Source organism: Tursiops truncatus, chromosome 4, assembly GCF_011762595.2.
Source record: "Tursiops truncatus isolate mTurTru1 chromosome 4, mTurTru1.mat.Y, whole genome shotgun sequence".
Lineage (NCBI taxonomy): Eukaryota > Metazoa > Chordata > Mammalia > Artiodactyla > Delphinidae > Tursiops > Tursiops truncatus.
In genome coordinates, this window is record NC_047037.1 from 36,920,212 (window position 1) to 36,936,882 (window position 16,671).

The 16,671-nt window shown below is 37.2% G+C and overlaps 1 protein-coding gene and 1 long non-coding RNA gene across 3 annotated transcripts in view; one reads left to right on the top strand and one right to left on the bottom strand.

Annotated features, from left to right (window-relative positions):
• LOC117312130 (uncharacterized) overlaps positions 1-14,928 on the top strand; it is a 49,402-nt gene extending 34,474 nt beyond the window's left edge. Inside the window, exons 5-6 of one of the 2 annotated variants that reach the window (XR_012331357.1) lie at positions 91-4,813; positions 14,812-14,928. This is a non-coding gene — a long non-coding RNA (uncharacterized lncRNA). The remainder of the gene's footprint in view (positions 1-90; positions 4,814-14,811) is intronic. The other variant, XR_004526294.2, reaches the window with a different exon arrangement.
• VEPH1 (ventricular zone expressed PH domain containing 1) overlaps positions 1-16,671 on the bottom strand; it is a 214,913-nt gene that overhangs the window by 82,241 nt on the left and 116,001 nt on the right. The window contains exons 8-9 of the mRNA XM_019946334.3: positions 14,778-14,987; positions 13,809-14,206 (exon numbers count right to left, since the gene is read on the bottom strand). Coding sequence (XP_019801893.1) covers positions 13,809-14,206; positions 14,778-14,987 — 608 coding nt within the window. The remainder of the gene's footprint in view (positions 1-13,808; positions 14,207-14,777; positions 14,988-16,671) is intronic.

Here is a 16,671-nt window from a genome sequence, read left to right on the forward strand (position 1 = left end):
ATATTGCTAGGCTTGATGTAAATATTTTTCTATGTTTCAAACTTGTTTGAAGAATGTTAACGTTTTTTAAATTATTACATTTAATCTTAGCCTCAAAGGGAATGCCGCAGCCAGGAAAGAAATATATTTTACTAAGGTATGGCAAAAAAATATCCTTTTAAAAAAAGGTACTGATCTAAATTCAATATCTTGTATCCGATATAGCTGTGAGATAAATGTTATTCATAGAGGGAAATCTGACAATTCTTCACATACTAAATTCATGTTAGTTGACTAGCAGGTCTGTTGTTCCCGGTGCTTCAACAAAAATATTCCATTTAGAAGATTATCCTGCTTAAATTTTGTAGTAAAAGGTAGTTATAATTACACATTGCTGGCTTAAATTGTTAAATTGTACTTTTAAATTAGTCCACAATTTTCAAACCCAAATGTTCACTGTCTGATTAAAAAGCGAATCATCTTTGAAAAATAGCCCTTACCGAAAAGGTCAAAATATTTTCCAATATAGTCCTGGAAAGAAATACATAAAATTTCTAACAGTGGTAAAATGATAAGATTAAGGATGATTTTCTTTACTCCTTTCTCTATTTTGCAAATTTTTACAGTGAACATTATGCTTTTATAACTGTAAAAAAAATTAACTTCTCTAGGAATTTTTTCCACTAGGAAATGGATTAGAATTGAGTTGTGCTATTGGTTGATAAATTCAATTAATCTACCAGCTGTCACACAATTATCACAGTGGGCTAGCCTTCTGAAGGATAAGTGATGAGTTAAGTTTGTTTTATACATAAAATAATTTCAGGCAATCATAGTCTCAGAGGTACAAAATACTCAGAAACTAAGAATTGTGTCTGAAAAACATCCATTGGATATAAATAAATAGGCAGCTTTTTCCAGCTCACATGTCTCATTTTTAGTTTGAAGAATAAGATCATTTTCCCTGCAGGTGACACCGGCTGTGGAACTGTTCTGGGGAGAAGTCTTCACCTTGTCCACTGCTCAGCCCATGCCTTTCCTATATACGGGCGGTGGGGCACTGTGGGGAGTTACACTGCGCCCTCACCCACCTCACCCCTTTTCTCCTACAGATGAAAATCCACATGTAATTAATGTCCATGATAGCTGGAGCCTGCAACATGAATACTGATTGAATTCGAGTTAAAAATACTAAAAGCTTTTAGGAGTAATGCTTTTTAGATGCATATCTCACTTAATTCTCAAATATGCAATGAATTGGCCATTATTGTGGAAGAGAGACTCCTGGCCCCAACTCTGGCTGCCTGAGCCCATGCTTCTAACAGCTCTACCCCACAGCCTCACTCCTGCACTTTCCCCTCTAACTGTATGAGTAACTATAAAGAAGCTCATTTATCTGCATAGAACTAACAATGATCAGTTTTCACTAATTCAGTACTTTCTTCAATCTATCAAATGTTTTGAAAAATACCATGTACATATTGCCAGCAAATGATTAACCATTTTGCCTCTTTTTTAATGCTGAGTTTGAGATCTAATTTCTTTATTTGTGGCAGTCTCTGTGGGTTTTCAACCTCTTATGTTGCATAACAACACAATAAACTTTTCCTAATGAAATATCGGCTATCAACCTAACCGTAAGCGAAAAGTCACATGCACTGTGAAAGCCCACTTGGCGAAAAGAGATTCAGTTGCACATTAGTCGTACACACGGCATCTACTAGGTCAGGTTCTGGGCGGGCCTGCTCCTGCTCTTCATTTGTTGGTTCATTTGTCTGTTCATTCATTCATTCAGCCATGTGTGTTGAGCACCTGCTTTGTGCCTGGCACTGTGCTGGGCACTGAGGTAGAGAGGGTCCAGAGCCTGCTGGGCTGTAACAAGATATAGACTCAGACCCCTGTGCTGCCTGCTTCTCATCTCAGTTGCTGGGGCTGGAGTGATGCCCCACTCCAGCTCCATTTCTGGGACTCCAAACCCTGACACCCTCTCACAAGGTGTGTGAGAGTGGGGGATGTTAGATAATGGTTATTGAAACCAGTGCCCTAAAAGCCAAGGTATTGGAAACCTAAAAAAAGGCACCCTGAGTCCTACTCTAGGGCCCAAGGAATCTCTTCAGGCTCCAAGTGGTACTGCTGTCCCACCCTGGACCTGGTCAAGGCCCCCATGGGCTGAGAAGACCATAGCTGGTGACCCAGGCTTCTGTTTACCCAGCTGGGAACTTCATGCAAGGGTAGAGAAAGGCTCCAGGAATCCCCCTTTCAGGGCACAAAGAAGCATTTTTGGAAGGTCATTCATCTGATGAAGGCAGTGATCTGTGACTTGAGAAGGCCTAAGCTGGCTGCAAGGACTGACTCCAGCTGGACACATTGCTGCAATGGATTTCTTTCCCTGGTCAGCTGCCCACCAAAGATGTCAACCTTGCCGGTCCTCCCGGGCTGGTGCTGTGAAGCACTGGGCCCTGCACGGGGTGGGCAGGTGTAAAGGCAGTTGAGGGCTCCGCTTGCTCTTTGGATACTGAAGACATTCGCTGGGGACAGCCCACTGCCACACCACTCTTTAAGTTCTTGTGTCTCCAGACACTCATCTGTCTGGACAATGTCAGCCCCTTCTGTTTGGGGGAAAGGGACAAAGAGTGAGAACACAAATAAATGATTTGCTAAGAGAAATTATTTGAGGCTCCCCCCAAGAAGGTGGTGATGGTGGTATAGGCTTTGGATTGGAAAAAAGAAGGGGAATTCTTCTCAGACACTTCAACTGATTTATTGTACCTAATCATTAATTTATCACAGGGATGGTTCCAAGCCCACCTTGAGTAGAATGACCAGTCCCTATCTCCCTGTACAAACCTTGCCCACAACCAGCTGATTCTATGATTCCGTGTCATCATGTTTTTTTTTTGTTTATGTTTTTTGTTTTTTTTTTTTAAACAGTAACTGAGATGGAAGAAAAAGAGTGTGACCAAAACCAGAAAAAGATCTTTGTCTTCAAAAGTCAACAGGGTCAACATTTCAGCAATCAGGGTAGATTTCTTAACTATCAGCAAAAGTCATTTCTTGATGAGATTTTTATTATCAGTAAAATACTTCATATGGATCAGAAGAGTTTACCAAACCATATCTTGATGGATTAAGTGAAAATGAATTTGAAACACATGGATTACATTTCCTTAAAATGTGCATGAGTTTGAAAGTTAACAATAACAATGCTTGACTAAAAAGCATTTGGGAATTTCTTAAGCCCCAAGAGTTTGAAAAACCAGTTTCTCAGTTGGACTTAAATAGGTACCCTTACCCATTAAGGCACTATAATTTACATGAAAGGTATTCACAGGTAACACTTTAACAAACCAAGGATGGCAATATGCTATCAGTTTATTCTTTGCTTCGGAAATTGCTTCATGTTTTAGTGCTTTAAATTCTCAAGTAAACCCTTAAATTTATATACATACTAAATTACTTTAAGAAGACAGAATAATTCTTCTTGCTGTCACACATAAATTAAAAATCCACAATAATCCAGGCAATGCAAAGTTAACCATGACAAAATTTCTGGAAGCGTTAACAAACACCTTAAGTGTTCAATGTACATTTGACATTGGAATTATGGAGAGGTCGTACAATATCAATGTTGTAAGAATATAAAGGATGCCTATGCTTGTCTTGATTCTTTTACTATAGATTCCATTATTTTTAAGAGTGCAAAGGCTTTGTTAAAAAAAACAATCAATCAAACAAACATAAACCCCCAGGGTATAATTGTATTTATGAAGTGGTGTTACTGTAAAATAAAAATTCAGTAGAAAGACATGATAGGGGATACAGGAATAGTCTCAACTGTCTACTTTACTGGAAAAGATAGCTTTATTTAAATATTTTCAAGGTTCTTTTCAGAAAAGCTTAGAAAAAATGATATAGATTTAGTAGAGAAAAGATGGTCCAAAGTACAATGACATCAGTTCCAATTAAAAGGAATGATGGGACTTCCCTGGTGGCGCAGTGGTTAAGAATCCATCTGCCAATGCAGGGTACACGGGTTCAATCCCTGGTCTGGGAAGATCCCACATACCTCAGAGAAACTAAGCCCCTGTGCCACAGCTACTGAGCCTGCGCTCTAGAGCCTGCGAGCCACAACTACTGAGCCCACATGCCATAACTAGTGAAGCTCATGCACCTAGAGCCCATGCTCTGCAACAGGAGAAGCCACCGCAATGAGACACCTGTGCACTGCAACGTAGAGTAGCCCCCGCTCGCTGCAACTAGAGAAAGCCGGCGTGCAGCAATGAAGACCCAACACAGCCAAAAATAAATAAATTAATGTAAAAAAAAATAAAAGGAATGAAGGCCAAGTGGATTAACCTGTAAATATCAATGGTAGGTGTATTCACGTACAGATACTTGTCTCAACCCATTTTTCAAGGTTTTGCAATTTGGAAAGCATACATTGCCTCCAGCATATTTTTGCTTAATTTTAGTTCTATGCATATTTTAAGGGAAATGTAATCCAAATGCTTCTAACTCATTTACACAACTTGACTAAGCATCATTGAAGATATATTTGATACACATGGTATTCTGCAGTTATTAAAATTACCTTCTATGAGGAACTAAATGCCATGTTCATAAAAAGTCAGAAGGTCACATAGTACAAATTCAAACATATACCAAGGAGTAGAGCTTCCGGGCTTCCAAGCTTATTCTTCCTTTTTAAAACTCATATCCTGTGAGAAGAATCAAAGAACTGGAGCCACAAATTCAGTGCCATAAACAGTCCAAATGACTGAACCCCATATCCTTGAGTGTCCTTGCGATGAAAACTCATCTCCTCAGTTAAGAGGTAAGCATTAAATGAAGAGTCAATTAATTAAATCACAAAGTTACTGTAAGGAAGAAAATTATATTCTCTACTACTAGGACACTACGGAATTTCTCATTCCTGCAGCAGTACTGCTTCTTAAACTTTAATGTGCATACGAATCACCTGAGGGATCTTGTTAAACTGTAGATGCTGATACAGTAGGTCTAAGATGGGCCTGAGAATCTGAATTTCTAAGTCCCCAGGTGATGTTAATGTTGTTGGTCCACGGACCACATTTTGAGAAACAAGGCTCTGTTGCAGAGTTTCTGAGCCATTACTGACATTTGGGGCTGAAAAATTCTTTGTTTTAGTGGTGAGGGGGTCGGGGGACGCTGTCCATTCACTGAAGGATATTTAGCAGCATCCCTGGCCTCTACCCACTAGATGACAGTAGCACCTACCTCACCTCCCCAACCAAAAGTCCCCAATCTGGCCATAAGATTGCCTCCAGTTGAGAACCACTACTCTACTGTTGTGTTTAGTGGTTAACTGTTCGTTGCATAATGTAAATACCTTTTTTGATGATCTAGATTCACTGGGCACAGCCTTATCAACCAAATAAACAAACAGCTTTCTTTTTTTCCCCCATGAGCAATTATCATACTTTTACTTATGGACACTCCAGATTTTTTTAAACTAATTTTATTTCCCTCCTTACTATGGCTGCTAGAATGCTCAGAAATAAATTTGCAAACCACATTTAGAAACTGTGAAAATTTCCAGGGATAACAGTTCTGAAAAATAACTCAACTACTGGATTTATTTCTATATGTTTGTTTTGTTCCCCTTAAACTGAGCAAATTATGTCTTTTTATTTTATTATATATTTTGGTAGGCTCCTTTCTACACAATTTGAAATAAGATTGGTTTCTGTTAAGTAAGGTAAACCAAACAATTTGAATAGAAATAGACCAGCTAGGACAGGCACAATGCACTAATTTACTGATCATGATTGGTCATTGGCTATTTGATAGATACTGATAAATCTGGGCAGATAGTGAGACAGGCCTCAAAAGTATTGAACAATCAACTACATATCAATAAAAAAAAAAAGGTAAAAAAAAAGTATTTAACAATCTGGCTTATTTTCTCCCAACAAACTATTATAAATTGACAGATACAGATATCTGGACAAAGCACAGAAAATTAACATAAAAGAAAAGTGTTTAACTTTACATTAGAAATATAAAATTAGCAATAAAGTTGAGGATGATTAAAAATGTGGCCAAAAGACAAATATCATATGATATCACTTATATGTGGAATCTTAAAAAAAAATGATACAAATGAACTTATTCACAAAACAGAAATAGACTCATAGACAGAAAACAAACTTACGGTTACCAAGGGGAAAGTGGGGGGAGGGAATAGGAGTTTTGGATTAACAGATACACACAACTGTATATAAAATAGATAAATAACAAGGACCTACTGTATAGCACAGGGAACTATATTCAATACCTTGTAATAACTTATATGGAAAAGAATCTGAAAAACTATATATATATAGTTTATATATAAAACTGAATCACTTTGCTGTACACCTGAAACTAACACAACATTGTAAATCAATTATACTTCAATAAACAAACAAAAAGTTGTCAAATAACGAATGTTTTACATTTTGCCAGCTCTGACATAAGACACTTAGAATTAATTTAGAACATAAGGCACCTTAAAAAAGGACCTTAAAAATGATGCAGCTCAGTGCTTTTCAAGTTTCTTTAAGCTGTGGAATTCTTGGTTTAAACACCTATCAGGAAGACCAACGTGTAACACCAGGTACATGAGAGGTGCTCTGTCTGCAGGGCAGAGAAAGAAAGATGGGGTGTCCGAGGCCCTTTGAAGGGGCCCCAATGGTCTTCAGGGAGCACAGGTTGAAATCTCATGACCTTGTAATATACTCTTGGGATAAATGTGAGGAACTGGTGTCACAGGAGATCAAGTAATCTGTTGGAGGAATTGGAGCTGCCCAACAGCAGAGTTAGGACCTCAACTCAATTCTATAGACTCTGGGCAGACAGGACTCTGAGGAGTCTGGAGTTATCACCTGGGTCCAAGTTATCAGCATGTCTTTTTATTACTGAAGGGAGTTACAAAATTGTTGTTATAAAACTGTTACAAAATTCCAAACCTTGAAGAAATGTATACTTTAAAATGTGCAAGTTTCTCTTTCCCTCTCTTTTTCTGCACTCCCATCTCCAATCTGATTCTTCAGAGAAAACCAGTGGTGATAGTTTGACGGGTGTCCTTCTAGAACTACACACACACACACACACACACACACACACACACACACACACACACACACAATGTAAATCCTTTTCTTTGTCCTGTTTCTTCTTAGCCAGCTCTATTTCTACTTTTTTCATGGCACTTATCACTTTCTAACGTCCTCCATACTTTATTTATTTATCATGTCTATTATTTATTGTATGTCTTTTCCTACTAGAACAGTCTCTGTGAAGGCAAGGATATTTGCCTGTTTCGTTCACTGATGTTTCCCAGTTCCTAGAATGATGCTGGCATGTGGCAGGCACTCAGAAATATTTGTAGAATTAATGGGTGAATTAATAGGATTAATAGGAAGAGCACAGAGGATTTTTAGGGCAGTAAAACTAGTCTATATGATACTACAATGGTAGATACATCCAAACAATGGAATATTATTCAGTACTAAAAAGAAATGAGCGATCAAGCCACAAAAAAGAACATGCAGGAAGCTTAAATGCATATTACTAGGTGAAAAAAAGCCAATCTGAAAAGGCTACTTGGAAATTAGGGGTTTTGATATGAGAAACAGAATCGGAGTTTCTGCAATGGCATTATGTCTCCTGAATTTGTGGCTTATTTTAATGATGGCATAATTGATAATTGATGTGAATATTTCATCTAAAAATGAGTATTTTCCATAAACTATTTTTAAAAGTCCACTGAATCATTTATTATGAAAAGAAAAAATTGCCTTTTATAATTTCTCACTGGTCTCTAATGTGGACAGGTCAAAAATGTTGACAGAGGAAACCCAGGGACTTGGTGTGCTTTAATTAGCTCTTTTTCACTGACCCCAAGTGGGTCTGCCAATATGTGACATGAGGCTCTGCCTGCTTTAGACAGACTCATCTGCTCTTTGTAAATATGCACCTCTATGGCAATGGACTGTAACACAAATAAATGCCACCAAATTATCAAACACCTGAATTCCTGATTGCCAACTGCGTGATTGCCTACGTTTTTGGAAAAAACATTTAAAAATCCTCCATCATCTAAAGTTTGATGGTTAATGTGGAGCAAACAAGAGGAAACCATCTTTTTTCCACCCACCCATTTCCTCTGTCATATCAAAACCCTTTACCCAGCCATATAATCTCTTTCCAGTTTCCTGGCTACCAGCTCTTCAACAACAGAGCTCAGAAATATAGATTTGCTCAGTTTTTAAATGAGATTTGATGATATCTAGGGACCATTTTGTTTCCCTACAGGGCACATACTGCCAGTTTCATAATGAAAGTAAATAAAAAAAAAATAACATTCACTTTCCTGAAATTTGGTTTGTGGCAAATTGGATTGGAATGTACCCTTCTGCTGGGGACCATCAGTGGCTCAGGACCATTTTGTCCACCACTGTATGTTTTGGAGTAAAGACAGTCCCCAAACAACAATAACAGAAGACTGATAATAATCTCTGAGTATGAGCTTCCCTAAAAAAAAGATAAAAATACTCACTACAGACATAAAAGTATAATGCCATATAGCCTTCTATTTTACAAATAATACATTTAGAAGAATATATTTAAGAATATGAAATATGTCACAGCGGACTACTTCTGCTCCTAGCTATCTCCTCCTTTTCTTCCTCCTCTTTCTTCTTCTTTTAATGTGGCTACTTTTAGGGCGAGATATACTGCAAGGCACTCCTATGCATTTTTTGCTCAGTTTATGTACTTACTTTTGCTTCTGTTTATTTATTAGCACAGTCCCTTTAAATCCATTAGACACCTACCCAAGGTGGACACTATATTAGAGGAACTAACTATTTCAAGAGTTTAGTTGACTCGTTTCATTTACTGACAGATAATTTCTCCCAATTTCCATACAAAACGTGCTTATTAATCTCACTTTGCACTGTTTCCTAGCTGGATGAATAAACATCTCATCCATGGATAATACCAGGTAAACCAAATGCAAGCATGCAAATAAGCAGCACACTTCTTTGTCCAACAGCACAGTTAGGGCATTTTTCTTTAGTCATTTATTTGAATGTGCAAAGGAAATCAAACTTTTTATTTTTTAATAAGAGCTTGTGAAAATATAACTAATGAGAAATAAAGTTATCTGATGCCCTCTAGCAGAACAACTTAGGTTGTGGATTTAAGCGCATAACATCCTTACCAGTGACATGGTATCTGTCTAGGCCTTACAGCTACTCTTGGCTGGGGATGAACAAGGGCAGTGACTTGATGTTAACTTGATAGAGGAGTTCAGAAGGGGTCTTTTCATATTATTTGGGTGTTTCTCATGGGCCAATGTAGATTACAGAAAGCAGGATGTGTGTGGCAGGAGAAAGTGAAGGGGAGAACCCTGCCACAATCCTACCTGTCTTCTTTTGATTCAAATCCACTCTGGAGAAATGGGAACTGGTGAGTAGGTCACCCAAGATAAATTCCAAAGCACCAAGAAAAATTCTCTAGAAAATTTTTTCCCTAACAAGTGTTCTCCAAACGAGTTCAGTGGACCACATTGGTGAAATGAGGTTCCAGAGAATTTGTGACATCTTCCTATTTTGTTTTCCCTCTCAAATTGTGTGGAAAAACTTTAGGATTTTTTTCTACCTGCATATCTTACAACTCTTCCCATGGGTAAATGATTCTAATCCTAGGATTAAACCAATCTATTCTAAACAAGAAAGAAAGAAACCTCCCCCAGAACCATTAAGTGGATCAGTGTTACCATTATCCTCCAGATTGGACCAACTGAGGAGAAAGAGGTAAAAGACTGGTGCGGGCTTTGTCTCCTCGGTCATCCCAATATGAGGCTGGACTTGACTACATGCAAAATTTCAATAAGGAAGCCTTATTTATCATTAATTATGAAAACAGCACCTGCTTCTTGATATTTACAATGAGCTGTATTTTATTTTTGTAATTCTCATATCTGTTCGAGTCAAGAAAAATCAACTCATGTGGGTCTATTAGAGAAAGGACCACATTACCAGCTTTAAAATTAGCTTTCTGCAAGTCAGCTTTGCTGATGTGCTCTACAGATGGGATGTATTTTCACCCAATCAGGAAATACTTCAAAGCGAACCAAGGCAGCATTGATGGGTTCTTGTAAGATTTTATATCTTCCTTTATAGAACTCCAGTGATGGGCCAGATTTTCAAGGATTTATTTCAATATCACGTGCTTTGTTTTTAATCTCTAAATCATTTTTGTACACATAAATGAATACCAGTGGTTCAGATTTTTAAAATACCCCTTGGCAGATGAACAAAATTCCTCTGGTCTTTTATGTAAACATAATCAGGCAGGTATTAGACTATCACTCTGCACATGAATACATTAACTTTCAGTGGCTGGCAAACCTGCTCCTATGCCAGAGGTCAATGGAGCCCAGGAGAGAATAACTGACTAGGGAATAACAGGCTTTCATACCCAAAATGAACTGCTGACCCAGCTTCAATAAGACCTGGGGTTTGACAATTTTTCCAAATATGATGATAGATTTGTGCTGATCTATTATTGCCCATTGCCTGTTCCCACTGTGATCAATATCATGCAGTAATAAGATGGCTGACTGAGGACAAGAATGCTATTTGTGACTTGATTCACCACATACTGAATTCTGCTGTACAGTGACTATGAGGCTCCTGTTCTTTCAACATATTTTATTACTGAAGTATTATGTTGAACCATATGAAAGTGATGTTTTTGTCAGTCAAAATAAGGAAGTTGAACATCAGTTTTTTTCATATGATTCAAACCAATACAAAAAGAACTTCTTTAAAGGATTGTTTTGTCATGTGCTTTTAGCACAGTCTAAAATTATTCTTAATTCTTTGTTGTTGTTCTTATTTCCTGCTGGCTTATTTGTCTTTTTAATAGTGTGGAAGTGGTTTTTATGGTTCTCCTCTATGTTTCTTGATTACTTTGCATAATTTAGCAAGAAAGACTAAATATCCCTCTTTTATACCAACAATACATTAAACAGAACACAAATCCTAAGCCTAAATCTTTCTTCATTAAATTTTTAAGGAAAGAAACACAATATTGTTGAGCTGAGTGATCTCATGACAATAAGCAAAACTGTGTCAGCCAGATGACTGCTGGAGTTTTGCTGAGTGGTTTACACAATCTGAAATAATAACAATGTGTCCCCTGCAGTCAGTACCAGTCCCTTCTCCGTGGATGTATTTACAGTGAGTCATATAAATCTTCAATCCCTCACTCATATCTCAGTGCAAGGCATTTCCCAGGAACTTCCAGGAAATTACAAAAGCATGAATGAATCCAAAATGTCAACTTAAAAAAATACATTCTCAGTTCTAGGCCATGCTTGGTAGAAAACATGAAAAGAAAAAACTTTTTTTTTTTTTTTAAGTAAAGATGATGGATTCTTTCAATATTTTGTGAAAAAAACCCAAGTCCCCTAGTTAACTCTCAAACTCCCAAAAGAATTCAAGGCCATAAGAAATATCACTTTGACAACTAGATGCTTGAAGTAACTCTGCCAGACTTCTTTCACATTTTCACAAGATTAAACCTCACTGTATAGTACATCTTTAATGATTTAAGCTAAACTTAAAAAAATAAATAAAAAAACTATTCCAGTAGATGAAAAGGTATCTAACTTTATATTTGCTACAGACGTCCTCTGTCAAACTGGGAAGTTCACTTAACCTTTCTTATATTGAATTCTCCAACATGTGTGTTAAATACATAGATAATTAGTGAAGCATGCAATTGTTAAGAGTGTGTTAATTCAGTCTTATTGATTTTAGCCATTCTCAAGTCCTGGTGTACTTAATTATCCAAAACTTATACTGAATATGAGCAATATCACTTTTATTGTTACCATTTCAAAAAAGAGTTTTAAGAAGGCTAATCAATAAATTAATGTAAACACTTTTGAAAATGTCAGATTCCCTAGAGATCACCACACTAAGTGAAGTAAGCCAGACAGAGAAAGACAAATATCATATGGTATCGCTTATATGTGGAATCTAAGAAAAAGATACAAAATGAACTTATATACAAAACAGAAATAGACCCACAGACATAGAAAACAAACTTATGGTTACCAAAGGGGAAAGGGGGAGGGAGGGATAAATTAGGAGTTTGGGATTAACATATACACACTAATACATATATATAAAATGGATAAACCAACAAGGACCTACTGTATAGTACAGGGAGCTATACCCAATATTTTGTAATAACCTATAAGGGAAAAGACTCTGAAAAAGAATATATGTATATACACACACACACACATATATATATGTGTAACTGAATCACTTTGCTGTACACCTGAAACTAACGCAACATTGTAAATCTACTATACTTCAGTTTTTTTAAAAGAGAAAATGTCAGATTCTATACAAACATGCTAAACAGTAATATTTGTCATTACAAAATGCTTGAACCGCCCTTTTCCTTTGGTAGCATGAGAATCTACCTTCCTCTGATATGGAGTGGGAGAAGGGAATAGAAAGTAGAGTATGAAAAAACCCTCCTAGTACCTAAACATGAAAGGGGATGATGGTCAGTGGGTGGGTAAATATAAATTGGATTCCCCATCCTTCAGCTGTGTTTCTTTCTAGAAGAGAAGCTGCCTGGCTTTTTCTATGAGAGCTGAAACCTGTGAAAAGATGTTATGTCCTAGGAGTGGGCAAGGACCTTAATCTAAATCTCAAGGGAAGAACATGGCTGCTGCTTAAGAGTGACTGTAGGAAAGATCTAATTAGCCCAAGAGTGCCTGCAGCCATCCATACTTGCTCAACCCACTACCAGAAGGGTAAGCCTGCCCTGGACACTCTGCCATTTTAGTACCTGTGTCTCCAACCCATCATCTTTCCCGGGGCCAGGACTAGGGCACAGAATTTAAAGGAGCACCAGAAAATTTAGTAGTCAAGATAAATAATATTTTTAAAAATCAAAATTAATACAAAAAGTCCATGATAAACAAAATATCAAAACTGTAAATAAAGACATGCTCAATATTACTACTTACCTCCTTTTGCCTCAGCTCATTATGGCTTGGCAAGATGTTGTTACTAATTCTGACTTTACTTAAAATTTTACTGAGCTTTCTTGGCATCTCCTTAAATGGGGCACCTCAGGGAAGTTCCGGCCCTGACATTCTTTTCTTACTTTGTCTGTTGTTTTCTGACTAGCTCACACTCTCACTGGCTCCTGACCTTACATCACCTCCTGACTATGGCTTCGATCTTTTCTTTCGATAGTCTAACCTCCAAGAGATCAGGGAGTGCGTCTGTTTGGTTCATAACTGAACCTTTGGCACAGTGCCTGGCATACGGTAGCTGCTTCATAAGTGCTTGCTGAATGAATAGAAGGAAAATCTCTTGGAGCTCGACGCTGCCCATAGCTTTCTTGCATGATTATGTGGATTGAAAATGCCTCTGGTTGGACACCTACCCCAGAGTCTATTTTGGGGGCCACATATCCCTTTCCAGAATTTTCCTGAACACTATGGATGGGAAACCAGAAACAATATATTTTGAGGTTTGAAAAAATCAGAGTTGGTAGATTTAGGTAGATTCAAATGGAATCAAAAAGATGATTAAACTTACTGGGGGAGAAAAGCAATTAAAATAATGTAAGGGTATTTTCAAATTATCTATTTTGCAAAAGATCCAGAAGGGTATGGCGATTTACATTACTGGAGTTTTATTTTTTTGTTTTTTCTAGCGATACCTGAAATTTCTTAAGTTTGGTGAGTTCAGGTCACTTACCTTCAATGGTACACTGGTCAGGGACTGGAATCTTCTTTCCCATTTCCACAGCATATGCTTTCACTTTACTGAGGTTTTCCTTTAAGTGCAAGTAGAGCTTATCATGGTATTCTACAGGCCTTGAGGTTGTATCTGGAGTTTCTTCCTGATAGTTTTCTTTAACTGTTTCTGGCAAATTCTCAGATTCTATATGTATAATACTTGGGTGTGAAACTGAAGAATTTACCAGTTGTGATCCATCAGTGTCCCCCTTAAAGGGCGACCTGTCATGTCCTTGGCCAAGTGGGTCTATTTCTGAAAGAGAGATGCTGGCTGGCGTATCTCCACTCTCTACAACTTCCCCATCCTCTGAACTCAAGTCATTCGTTAGCGCGGTGTGCAAAGCCAAACTCTTTGACCTACAATACAAACAAAGGGAAGGCTGAGGCAGGTAAAGAAGCTGGGCTACTGTTTACTGACAAGGAAAAGAAAGAATAATAACACTGGGGCAAAAGTTACTTCCTCTAGAGTGTGAAACTGAAAATTGGTGCTATTAACAGAATTTGATAAAACATACACATTATGTAATAAGCTAAACCTTTGTAGATCTAGGCTACCTCCCAAAACAAAGATTTAAAAATCAGTTTCATGGCAAAACTGGCTGGGAAATGGTGAACTTACATATTTATATTCTTTTTCCTACTTTTGCTTCTGCTTTTTCATCAGAAATCAAGAAAAGCTTTTGACAGTCATTCTCAATATCAGCATATTTATATTTAAGAAGTGTTTTTAAAAAATAAACCATAGGTTTGTGACTTTTATTTGAATTCTCCTTCTAATATAGCGAGCTTCTTTGGGTAACGAAAGCACTGTGGATGAATTTTGCTATAGGTAAAAGATATTTAAAAACCACTTAATAAAAGAGTGACAACAAAACTAATAGCAAACATGAAGCACATATTCTAAAAACCAGCCAAACAAAATTTATACCTATTACATCTAATGTCTTTTCTTTCCTCCTTAGAAATTTGGTCCAAACTATATCTTCTGATTGAGCCAGGGGTGTTGCCCTCAGCATTTATTTTCTCTTCAAAAGCCTGTATTTTAACCTGGAGCTTTTCATGATCTTCATTTTCATCAACAGTGAGGCTGGCTTCTTCCAGCTTCTCAAGAAATTCGATTTCAGTGCTGGGTTTTCTCCTAAAAGAATGAAAATCATTGCATTCGATGCTCATCACATATACCCTTCAGAACAATGTTAACTGCTAACTGCTTCTTATTCAAAACTGAAAACTGTACATGCTCAATTTTTTAATTTGTCATTTGACAAATATTTATTGAGTAACTACTATGGACACAGGTCTTTGAAATTGCTTCTACAGTGTATTCTGCCAGAAGTTTAGAAACATTGGTGTTTATGGCAACTTTGTATCAGAAATCCTTTTGAAGGATTCAGAGGATGAAAAGCAGTTTTTATGGTCATCTACCATATTCTTATCTAGCTTTCCAAAGCATGCTTTCATATGAAATTCATGCCAGGAATTTTCTAGAAAACTTATATATGCTGATCTGTTTGTACTGAAATTATTAGAATAAGAACATTTCAAATGGACTGTGTAAACTCATGGTTTTGTTATTTTAAAGAAATCAGTGGGACTCTTCCATTTTATGAAGCAAGAAAAATCTTTCTGAATTTTATTATGTTGGAGGAAAGAGGTTTTCCATGAATGACATTAATAGTTCCAAATATCTTGTATAGTAGAATTTATAAAACACTCTGTGGGTCATTAAAATTACCTCCTTTAAGGCAGGGGCTATTTGTGAAATAACTTTGTTACCTCTCTAAGGGCTAACAGTGGCTTAGACAGAGTAAGACCCCACAGACAAGCTGCAGAAATAGCTCACTGATGCTCACTGAGGTGCTGAATGATTAGAGAAAAGTAGTATGCATTTATATTCCCTTTTCTGCCTTCTAATATCGAGCCAGACTAGAGCTACTTTAATTTCAATTTAATAATCACTATCAATCATATAATTTGGGGTTAGGATTAATTCTTTCCTTATAAACACAAGGGTTAATAATCTCTAGGAATCCATTCACCAAGATGGCTTAATAATTCTGTTGGTTGTCTGTGTGTATTTACTTGGTTTTCGTATTTTTCCTAGAGGTTGAGGGAAGGTGCCTCAAATTCACAGAAAAATCCTGGCTTTTTCAAACATATGGTTATTTTTCCATAAGGGCCAAAGTAAACCTGTCATATTTCTTAAGTTAGGGTGAGAAAATAAAATTTCGGTTTTCTTAGCGGCACTGCTTTTTTAGGGAAAACCAACATAGAGGGGCTGTTGATGATTTTTTTTCAGTTACTTTCCACCTATTCTGGGGCCATGTCTGTGGTGGGCATTGTTGAAGGGTTGGATCCTGCAGCTTTTCTGACTGGCCCAGAGAGGGGTCCTGGCCTTGAGGGAGGGTTCCTAGTTTTGGGTCCTCAGGGGTTGGAATCCTCCTGTTAGTCCACCCCAGGGAGAGATGCTGAAGGTGAAAACTGGGAAGGAGAGTAGATCATACATTAAGTAATAGGACACTGTTTATTGTGTAATAAGCTATTTCTGAGAAAATTTAAATGCATTTTTAATATAACTTTTATAGGCTTCCTATGGTTTTGCATAGATAATGAAAAACTTATTTTCCATCCCATGACTGAGTGAAATATACATGAGTAGATTTCAAGAACCAGTGCATGGGAATAAATGCTCATCTTGAACACGTTTCCCTTTCTGACACACATAAGATACTGGCTGCCCACAAACACATGGGAGGTTTTTACATCTTCCAGCCAGAAGATTCTAAAAGCTGAATTTTTACTCCTATTCCAAATAAAGTCAA